Source organism: Athene noctua, chromosome 12, assembly GCF_965140245.1.
Source record: "Athene noctua chromosome 12, bAthNoc1.hap1.1, whole genome shotgun sequence".
Taxonomy (NCBI): domain Eukaryota; kingdom Metazoa; phylum Chordata; class Aves; order Strigiformes; family Strigidae; genus Athene; species Athene noctua.
This window is the reverse complement of record NC_134048.1, coordinates 19,410,206-19,421,026: the sequence shown is the minus strand read 5'-3', so window position 1 is coordinate 19,421,026 and position 10,821 is coordinate 19,410,206. Positions and strand designations below refer to the sequence as shown.

The 10,821-nt window shown below is 44.5% G+C and overlaps 1 protein-coding gene across 3 annotated transcripts; it reads left to right on the top strand.

Annotated features, from left to right (window-relative positions):
- Positions 1–5,837: 5,837 nt before the first annotated feature.
- On the top strand, positions 5,838–8,189 carry LOC141965023 (thymosin beta-12-like). 3 transcript variants are annotated; one of them, XM_074916074.1, is made up of 4 exons: positions 5,846–5,879; positions 6,186–6,307; positions 6,786–6,893; positions 7,873–8,189. In XM_074916074.1, exons 3-4 carry the CDS (start codon positions 6,794–6,796, stop codon positions 7,908–7,910), a joined length of 138 nt encoding a protein of 45 aa, XP_074772175.1. In that variant the 5' UTR covers positions 5,846–5,879; positions 6,186–6,307; positions 6,786–6,793; the 3' UTR covers positions 7,911–8,189. The 3 variants fall into 3 exon arrangements, with proteins under 3 accessions (XP_074772176.1, XP_074772175.1, XP_074772174.1); XM_074916075.1 differs by lacking the exon at positions 6,186–6,307 and having other exon boundaries at positions 5,838–5,879; XM_074916073.1 differs by lacking the exons at positions 5,846–5,879; positions 6,186–6,307 and having other exon boundaries at positions 6,725–6,893.
- The last annotated feature ends 2,632 nt before the right edge of the window (positions 8,190–10,821 follow it).

Genomic DNA, 10,821 nt, shown 5'->3' with positions numbered 1-10,821 from the left:
GCAGAAGTTAACAGATGTGGAACTAACTGATCACCACTTTCTTACATAATTGTTGACCTTGTACACAGTACGTAATACCGATGTGTTTGGCTTACTCTGTGTAACAAGCTTATGAAATTGGATAATTATTTTTTAAAAAGATGATGTATGAATCCCTTCAAGTAGAAATACAAGTTTTTATCCTGGAAATCGCTCATGGAGATCAGCTAGAAAAGATACTTGGCTGCCTAGTTTGTTCCTCTGCTTCAGCAGCCTCATTTGCTTAAGCAGCTGAAAAACTTCAGGGTTTATCTTTCTTTTCCCCAAAACATAAAACCTATTTAAACTGCCAGGAAGTCCCAGGCTATTGCAAATGGAATGATTTGACAGCACAAAGAGAAGTGCTGGTTAAGCACCCATCAAATCTACATGCATAACCCCATGTCCCAGAAGTCAAGGATACCACTCCTCTGAGTCTACCCCAGCACAACATGGGTTATAATGACAGAGCCACCTATTGTCCTTTTTGCGCTGGACAAAAAGAAAATCTGAAGTTAATATCAAGTTAGTAGATCTCTGGATTTTATTATCTTATCTTGGATTATCTATTTGCTGCACGCTGAGTGCCACAATTTAATCTTCATAAGGAATGGTGATTTTCTTTTTGTTTAAAGCAAAGAGAGTGAGAAATCCAACAGCAGGTTGTTTCATTCCAGAGCAGCCAGCTGCGCAGAGAAGAGCCACGTTTGAGCACACTCCCAACACTCACCCAAGACTTCTCTGTCTTACTTTTTCCCTAAGAGCTGCTGCTTGCAAGAGATGCTGTGTCCAGAGACAGAAAGGAGAGAGATAAAAACAAGACTGTTAGTAAAGACTGGAAGTCACGCTAAACTAGTGTTTCTAGACCAGCATTCATCATGAACTGTCATGTGCTCTATAGCATATTAACTAATGTGACTAATACATCACATGCTTCTTTCCCCACCCTGTCTGGGAGAGAAGCATGTGCATGGACATTTTTTATTAATTTTTTTTTTCCTTTAATAATGCATGCATGTGTTGCTGCATTTTGCTAGAAAAGGCTGGGCCGAAGCCAAGTACTTTATGCTGGAAGACACACTTTTGGGTCAGTCCTCAAGAAAGTTCCGTTGCAAGAATCGCCATCTGGTTAAACTTTCAAAAATTCACCCCCATACCAAGTTTTATAAGACCAAAAAAAAAGAGAGAGAGGAAATCTCCACTCCCGCTAGCTTATGTTTTCTCTTTTTGCTCTTTGCTGCGATGGGACTCCTAGGATAGACCACCTAAACTTCAGGGCAATTTGGAAAACACGGGGTTGGAAAAACTAGCCCAAGCAGAAGGACTATCTAGAACTAGCCTCTCCTCTCCCCTCATCCTCTGTACATACCTACCCTTCAGGTTCATTGGTCTCGATAAGGAAAATGAAATACCTTAGGTAATGCTGAAACATACAGTAGAAGACAAGTATTGAGTATTTACACCCTAGCAGTGCAGCATTACAGCAGACACTCTGCCAAAGAGAGATCATTGCCTTCCTTACACCCCCAGGATTCATTGTCTCTTAGCCTGGGAACCTGTCTCCGTTCCCAAACATGGATATTTTTTTTGGCAGCAAGACGGAACAAAAGGCACAAAGAGAACTAAGAAAACCCTTTCAGTGAAGCTGTAGTCTTTTTTTTTTTTTTTTTTCTGTTCCCCTAAGGACGGGAAACCTTCTAAGGATAGCTTACAACACACCCAATCCTGCTACCTTACTGGAAGGTGCTCAGTGCTCATAGGGACCTAAAGGAATTGGGGTGCTTGCAGATTCCAGCCCAGCTTTTGACCTTGAAAAATTACTCCTCTACCTTTAGCACCAAAAATACCACATTTTGAAAATGAAATCACTGTTATATTTGAGTGGGTGTGTTATTTCGAGACAGCACTAATGTGATTATAAAATCAGTTGTGTCAGCTTATTGGCTCGGCTACAGACACTGATCTGCTCGAGCGTCTGTTCCTCTAACCGGCTGCTCGCGTTAGGGTGCTTTGTCCCTCCTCAGCTCCGTATAGAAATAGATGCGATCTGATTCCTCCTGTTGAACCAAAGAAACCCCTTCTTCTTCCAGTTGCCCACTCGTCTCCATGAAACGTTTCCAGAGCACCTCTTGTGCCAAACACGAGCACAGCATCCCCCCGGCCCATGAAAGGCTGTAGCCCTTACAGATATCTGTATGTCCCTGCAGCCCCAGCCCCGCGCAGGCTGGGCTCGCTGCTTCCAAATGACAACAGCCAAGGGAAAAAAACACATGGCAGCAGGCTTCAAACCTCCCAGCCTCACTCTTCAGACTCCCTTCCGAATTTTTCCTTTGCATTTGAGCTCCCTATAAACATTTCCTCTCACCTATTACTGCATCCTGGTAGCAAGTATTTGTTTTCCCCTGTTTCTCTGTGGGTGTCTTGACAGACACTCGGTCGCTTGCGCTGCCAGGCACGGTTTAATGCTGTCAGTGGCGAGTGACTCACTGGTATCAGAGGTGTCAGTCCTGGCAGGTTTGACTCAGCCCTTCATCCTTTGGCAGCCGACTGAAAAAAAAAAAAAAAAAAAAAAAAAAAGCAATTTCCATTGTATCTGAGGCAGCTTTTCAGACGCAGCCATAGCAAAACGGCTTTACATACTTTTAAGTCTACAGGATCTGTAAAGATGCTATAGTTTGCTTGCTCCACTGGCTTGCTGGTTTTTCTCTCTTCTGTATGCTGGATCACCCAGCTGCCTCTCTGCACCCCACCGACCGCTGTGGTTCATTGCTACCACAGTCATCCCAAGGCCGGGCAAATGCCATGTTCTCCTTACTGAAGGTGGTGACTCTGAAATGCTGCCATTAAAAACCTGTCAAAAAACTGCTGTGCTGCTCATACAGCAAGAATATTTCAGTTCCCAGAGAAAGTAAAAGGCATCTGAGTAAGATACTACCTACCCATCTTTCCCTCCCATGACCAGGCTCAACACACTGTGCAATGCCCTCAGGCCAAACTCCAAACTTTCCATACGAAAACTACCTATGGCTCTCTGTCCTGCACACAGTATGTAAACACGAGGCTTGAATCCAACACAAGCTGTGTTTGACCACAGTACTGTACTTACAAGCTACAGAAACTTGACAGGGCCTTTATGCAATGGTCAAGATGTTCGTTATGGAGATGAATATCTACTGATTTCCACTTTCTCATCGTTATGTTACGTGGACTAACACTATTGCACCTTCCTCAGAAACCCTACCCAATATTAACCTGGTCATCTTCAGCCTAAAAACCTAAACAATGTATGCCGAACTGGTTTGAATATGAGGTCTGCCAATAAATCAGGCAATCAAAATGGTGGTGGTGAAAAACAAAGTTTGCCCACCCTGTCTTAGTGTGTTTAGAAAAAACTGAGCTCTGCTGTGGATGACAGGGTCTGAGCTTGTGACTGTACACAGAAAGCCAGGAGAGAGATTCTTCTGCTTTGCTGTCCTGAACACTTCATTTACTCACTACATCTGAGACAATTAAACTTAAAATTAAAAGTTTAAGAGGTTTTGCCCTTGTAATGTCTCTTCATAATAAGAATTCCAATTGTTACTTGTAAAAATGGACAAATATTTAAAAAACTGAAACTCATGAACTACCCAAATTCAAAAATCCTTCAGATTGTGTTTTAAAGTCTTTTCTGACCTTCTGATCTTCTAAATCTGGTGTCCAGCCTAACAAGAAGAGGTTAATGGTCTCTCTTTAAACAAACACTGAGACTGTTCAGTGCCAAACCTGAGCTACGGCCTACATGGAATATTCACCCAGTGGCCGCCTTCCTGTTTATTCCCAGGGGGTTTTGGTCAAGAACACAGCTTTCTATTTTTGACAATTGGTTGGACTAATGGGATGGAAGCAAGGGAACCGAGTCCTGACACTAAGTATGACTGGTATGCACACACACTGATATTGGGTGAACAGTCAGTGCAGATGCAGAGGTAACGGAGCCAGCCTGCACAAGTCAACTGAGCTTTTAGCATAACAAAACTGGAGCTGTGATGCTGCCAGGACAATCTTAGGTCCAGAAGCAGCAGAGCCAGGTTTACACAGGGCTGAGCTCAGTGGGACCCAGACCATCTCTTTGGAGCTCCAGCTGAGCAACATTATGCAGGTTTTTCCACCACGACAATACTCCATTCTCTTTTTACCTCAAACACCGCAGACATGGCTACAGAGAAGAAGTGCTCTTAGACTGGAGTTTGCCAGGGCCTGCAGCAACCCCTGCAATCTCTGAAGATACAGAAAACAGGAGGGATAAAGGAGAGAATCACTGAGTGGAAAGGAACCACTGTTTATGAATGCTGATGAGGAAAAATACTCATTTTCTCTGCATTTCACAGAATCGTTTAGGTTGGAAAAGACCTTTAAAATCATCTAGTCCAACCACAAACCTCTTTATTATTTTAATTTAAACAATCATGGGAAGAAGTCGTCCTTAAAACACGTTTAAACACATTAAAACCGTTTTCTCCGTGCACACGTACCAGACTCAAACCCTCTCTATCTAAGCCTGTTATGCCAACAGAAGGATCCACAGCACCTTCCCAGGGCTCTCAATCAGCTGTGAGAAATCTCGGTCTCCCTGAGCTCACTGTCCAGGCTCCCCTTATAGCCAGCAGAGAAACCCAGATACTCCTAGGGCACAATTAATTTATCCCAAGTTAGTTACCTCCGTATTGACAATGATGGAGTCTAGACAAGTGATTCAGATGGACACATCCAAAGTTACACAAGAGGAAATTCACGCCAGCATGTATGAGGATATGCACAGCCCTTCCCTCCCAAACTCAAGGGCTTTGAAAAAAGATTCCCCAAGTAATTTTGTGCTGCACAACTGGAGCCGTGTCACAGCCACAGGGATGTCCACAGCTCTCAACAGCAGCAGCTCTAGGAGGTGGCTATAGGTAGCGCCCACACCCAATACAAAATGTGTCTTGCAAATACAGGCACGAGCTAATAGCCATTTCAAAGGTTTTTCTGAATTCCATCACTTGGCACCTACAGTGCATTCTCCTTTCACTGCAACTGAAGGGGTTCCCTGCGCGTGAGCCTGGCGTGGTCCATGCCATCGGGATGGGGGAAAGCAGGGAACAGCCACGCGAGCGGGATGGGCAAACACAGCTTCTTGCAAAGCAAGGCAGGAAGGTCGGCTGTGGGCAGCTGCCCGGGCTGGCGGGCAGAGCCAAGCACCGTCAGGCTGAGGGAGGCACCAGCCCGTGGGTCTGTAGCCCCCAAAATGGGAACGAATGAAAGATCCGTTGCTTTTCCTTTCAGGACACATTCCTGGCCGCCAGCGCGGTGCCCAACCCGTGCCTGTCTCGGATGTGGCCCTCAGTTGAGTCAGTCATGCCACAGCTGTGCTTAGAGCCCCCCTGAGCACGTGCTTCTGCCAGCCTGGGCGGGTGGCGGATGATCCCCAGGGACATTGCTGAATTCACCTAAAGACTCCCCACGAACTGCAGCACCAGCCCTTAAATGAACTTCAAACCTCACCTTAACTCTAAACCTCAGCATTGTAAAAGAAGGGCAGGAAGGGAAACTTAAATATTATTGTCTTGGTAAGCTAGGAGAAAAAAAAAAAGAAAAAAAAATCAAGATGTATTTTGGCAGTTTTCCATGTCAGTTTTCCGATTTCCCTCCCTCGTGCACTTTCTGCAACAGCAATCTGTCCTTTCCCTAAACACTGAGCAATCCCAGCACTAAACTAATCAATATTAATAGCGATGGGCTCGGGCGGGGGGGAGGAGAGGAGAGGAGGGATTACCCTGACCTTTTTCAACTCACACTGCCTCAGACGGCCACCAAGCAGCTGAGGAGAGAGCAGCCAGACGGTAATGCCATGTGGTTTTAGTAGCTTTTCATTTTTAATTTTTTTTTTTCCCTGTGAATATTTATTTCTGTTGTCTCAGTGCAGATAGCAATGAAATTTGTTTGTCTTCAGGAAGGAAAAAATTGAATTATATCAGCCATCTCCGGGCCAAACCTTGCCTTGATGGGGAACTCCACTGAAATCGGGGGAATAACACCCAGGCTGGATTTTAACTTGAATTTCTATTAAAAACAGTAATTGGATTAGGGAAGTTTTGGCAGGTGAAGTGTTGAATGCTGGTGTGCTTTGTGGTTTTCTCTTATAACAGGGTGTAATCAAACCCATTGAGCCTGTGACTGGGATATTGAGTGTGAGAGCAAACAAAGGGCTGGGGGAACCGGTCCTCTATTGTTAAGCACAAGTGTCCAAGCAGCTCATCCAGATACGGGGGTATGTATGCACTCAGGACAGGGTGCTCAGAATTAAAGACAAATCCTATTAGTTAAAACAAAAATCATAATTTAAGCTCTTTGTTCATACTGGATTTGGGGTTTATTGTAGACTTTCTGGTTAGCAGCATTTCTTGAAAGAGAGGTTTACGTTAGGAGGCACCATGGATTACTGGCAATTAATGCATTGTCTTTTCTTTACTGAGATATTCTCGTTTCCATGTGCAAAATATGATTTTTAGAAATTCCATCTGAGAAACTAGATAAAATTCTATTTATGCCTTTTCTCTTTTGCTCTGAAAGAGCCAAGCCTCAGGGAGAGGTCCCAGATTGAGGTGTTAGATTTGTGGGGGGGTTTTGAATAAACATTTTTATGGTATTTTCATATTTTTTCTTCCGAGCAGAAAATGCTTTGCAGATGGCTGATATCACAGCACTAGCTAATGAAACCACGGCTGTGTTTTTCCTTTCTTTGTCAGGACCCACCATGTCCGACAAACCAGATTTTGCAGAAATTGAAACATTTGACAAGACCAAGCTGAAGAAGACGGAAACCAGAGAGAAAAATCCATTGCCCACTAAAGAAAGTAAGTGTTTATGAGGCTATATGAACTACGAGTAGCAAGGACACAATCTGTATTGCAGTTCATATGCAAAGTGAATACTAATCATAGGATTACAGGCTCAAACTCATGCCTGACTTTAACTGGGGATAATACTAAGACTTGTACTCTATGCTGGGCTTCTGAGGATACGAGCAGTTATAACTCGTGGTGCATTTTGTCTGAAAAATCCTTTCTGATGGGATTGCTCTTGCTTCTGCTAAAAGCAAGACCAGTTTTTCTGCTGGTTGCAGGTAACAAGATCAAAGTGTTTGTAATTACTGTGTTACCAGCCTCTTTGGAGGCACAGACCCATGGGGGAACCCTTGCACATCTCTGGCAGGCCTGGCAGCATCCCCCCGAGGTGCCTGGGTTCTGGATTTAATGTTATCTAGCAGATGGGCTGCTGCCCCCCACTGTTACCTGCTGTCAGCCCCGGCCAGGAGGGCTCCAGGCCCCTTCTCTGGGAATAAAGCTGCGAGAGAAATCCACCATCATCCTCATCTAACAGTCAATCTTCCTCGTGCACGGTCTCCCACACACATGCTGTGCACAGGTGAGGGTTATGATTCACATTCAACTTCAGATGTGAAAATGGCATTTCTCTGCATTTGGACCAGAAATTTTGAGTGGTTTCCTTCAGAAGAATGTCACTAACCACTTTTGATATGTCAGTACTGATAGCCACGGACACACACTGTCCCTCGACGTAAGATACCTGTTTTTTCCATTTTGTCATCCCTACTGATGCTAAAGCTGTAAAACAAGAGGAGGTTGGCACATCATGAACTGCACCCTACTAGCTATGCAGGTGTGGGAACAGGTTGACATTTCAAGGGTGGCCAAAGCAAGCAAGTGGGGATTTGTCATTTAAGGCTTTAAGAATGATGGTAGAAATCTGTATCCTGCAGAATCGTTGTAATGTTTATTGATGATGTTTTTGTTTCCTCTGTTTTTCTGGCAGCTATCGAACAGGAAAAGCAAAGTGAAAGTACAGCCTGAGCGTAAAATTGAAGATGTGACTGCTGCTTCTTCAGTGGGGTTTTGGCTTCTGAGTTGGGTTCGGTTTTTTTGTCCCCCCATCCCATGTCTGTTGACTATTTATTTTAGCAAACATTTTCTCATTTAGTGTTCCCTGGCAAAGAAGTTTGCTTTGTGTTTGTCAAACAAGATATTATGTATTTGTATTTTTAAAACTGTAATTCCAAGTTCTGTATCAACCCCATTACTTGCCAAAAAAAGCAATTTGCATAAAAATTGTTTTTTCTAAACCTCACAATAAACAGGTTTCTTCTGATCAGCTGTCGTTGAGCCTTGCAGAAATAGGGTTTACACTGCGACTCTTACTAGCATCCCTCTCACTTTGTTTGCGTTGCCACGGCATCTGGAGAGCACAGCCGGGTTGGGAAGAGTCACCCCAGGCACCCACAGGTCTGCCAGGCCAGCACACAGCCCCAGACACACCCTGCCTCCCTTCACAGCAGCCCGAAGACTTCACTCCCTTTTCCTGTGTCACTCAAAAGAGTGTTTCAGGGGAACTGTAAGAGGCAAATTTTGTATGCTAGTAGCTCCTAAGCTTTTAAACCCTCAGCTTGGCAGCAAGCATGAATAAGATGGGAAGCTGCTGGCCTGCTTCAGTCCTGTCCAACAGTAGGTTAGAGGTCTCAGAGGCAAGTACCCACTTACAAATTCCATGAAAAATTGATGGTTGGGCTGAGGAAATACTCAAATTAGCATCCCAGATGGGAGAAGGGCTGCAGCACTCCCTTCACAGCTTTCTTCTCTCTTTAGCTTGCCAAGATCCAATCAACCTTGGGACAACTGCAGCACATGTAGCCTTTAGCCCATCTAATATCAAGCAATATAGGAATGAGGGAAGGTGGGAGAAGGAAAGAAAATTTATTATTGCAGTGTTTTTCTGGGATGAGAGAGAGGCCTTCAGCAGCACAGGGGCGTAGGACACAAACATTCAAAGCAATCAAGGACTCCCTAAATCTTCATTACTGGTGGTGCAATAACATCCTCACTGATCTGCAGAGAGATCGGCAAAAAAACTCTGGTACCAGCTCAGGGGACTCTCAATTACATGGTATCACATTATCTCTGGAATTAATTTGCAATCATATTAGAAAAACAAGTGCTTACTCTGGGAAGATAAACTGCTGTCCCTGGAGCTTCTGTTTGATCCTACTTGCACTGTGAAATAATTCCATGTACTTCAACAGGGTTACTCTGGGTTTATACCTGCATAAGGTCAGGCAGAAACAGTTCTACAGGCTTCAGAAAACTGAAATGAATGGTTGGGGTGGTGTTTAGAAAGCTCTCGTTTACTTAAGGGCTGTTTGACACTTGACTAATGTCAATAGTCAGAACTGCAATTAAACAATAGCAGCACAGCCACTTTCGATGGCAACAAAAAGCAAACAGAGATGGCCAAGAGATCAAGGGAAACACATGGCATGCAGGACTAGTGACTTCAGTGAGAGCCTCATTAATGTCAGTGGTATCCAAAGGGCCACAACTGCTGTTTCAATCACTACTCATCAGTTTAACATTGCTGCTGCTTTGATGACCCAGTTTTCTTGCACGTTCTCCTTTGAGGACCTCATTCACCTTGGCACCTGACTCTGAGGGGGATTTTTCAGGGTCTGCTGTATTTATTAATACTCATTTTTATTTAAAAGGTGAAGAATACGAAAGGTTGAGCAACAAGGAAAACAGCCCTATTTTCTTTGTGACTCATGCCCTCCCCTCACCCCCGCACGCTTCAGGGTCAAAGAGCCTTTGACATTATTTAAATGTCTGCTTTGATGATGATTCCTTCATGGAGAAAGCATTCAGAGATAGCACTTAGAGCAACAACACTTACTGGAAACTCGTATAATTAATACCGTTCGACCAGATTACCCATTACTTTTCTGCAGGATGATTTTTAAGCACCGTATCGCACTCAGCGGGTAAGTCCACAGACTAGACTTTCTCCTTGTTTTTGCCAGGAGACAGTGTTTTGTTCCACATGACGATGTACCTCCTTCTCTGCCAGTTCAGAGCATCTGCCAACTCACTCAGCACAATACACTGTAAATCACAAAAAACCTCTTTGGTATGACTGAGCCAGAGGCCGGTGTCTGTGCCTCCAAGTTCTCCCAGAAACTCAAGGTCTGGGCTGCGTCCTCAAGTCTGCACTTTGCAGGAGGAAGGGAAGGAAGGTCTGGCCAGAGCAAGAAAACAACAGAGAGATTCTCCCCTTGTGTTTGCACAGATACAAAGGATTAGCAGCGTGGCTCTAAGGAGTGATGTAAGAGATCAGAACATTGTCTACCAGATCTGTCCAAGCACTTGGCTCGGAGCTGCTCCTGGTGCTGCTGCAGGGCTCACTCTGCCCCCATGAAACCTCCTCCCAATTTAGCCGTTTGAATTTAAAGCCTGACATCATAAACCCAAAGTCTCAGGGCTTTTATTCACATCTCACCCCACTGGAAAAGCGATGTAGACAAGAAACACTTTAAGCAAGTTCCCCACCCTTGGATCTGACTGCAAAAGCTGTTGAGCTACAGCAGAGTACGCAGCAGATTCACACCAGGAAAAACTCCTGAGGTCAAAAGCCAGAACTTCCCCCCCTTCACCCACCTGCCCCAGGTGCAACTGACTTTATGGCAGGGTGTGGAGATTGTTTCTTTCACCATCAGCAGTGAAGAGAGGCTTAAAGCTAAGAACATGTAGTTACAGTACCCCGGTTTGAGAAGTGCCCCTCTCTGCTGCTGTGTGAAACCTCTTCAGCCAGGAACTGGATCATGAAATTAAAATTTGTCAAGAGCAGGGACAGGTCTGGCTCCATGTTATCTTAACCAAAGAGCATTACAGCCCTTATCTGTGGGGCAAGCTGGGAACACAGACCAGGAAGCTGCTCATC

What these genes read in the sequence shown, in the direction of transcription:
- LOC141965023 (XM_074916073.1), top strand. Translation starts at nt 6,725, where the DNA reads ATGGCTGATATCACAGCACTAGCTAATGAAACCACGGCTGTGTTTTTC. An exon ending in TCCATTGCCCACTAAAGAAA is followed by an intron (nt 6,894 to 7,872) that starts GTAAGTGTTTAT and finishes TTTTTCTGGCAG; the next exon opens with CTATCGAACAGGAAAAGCAA.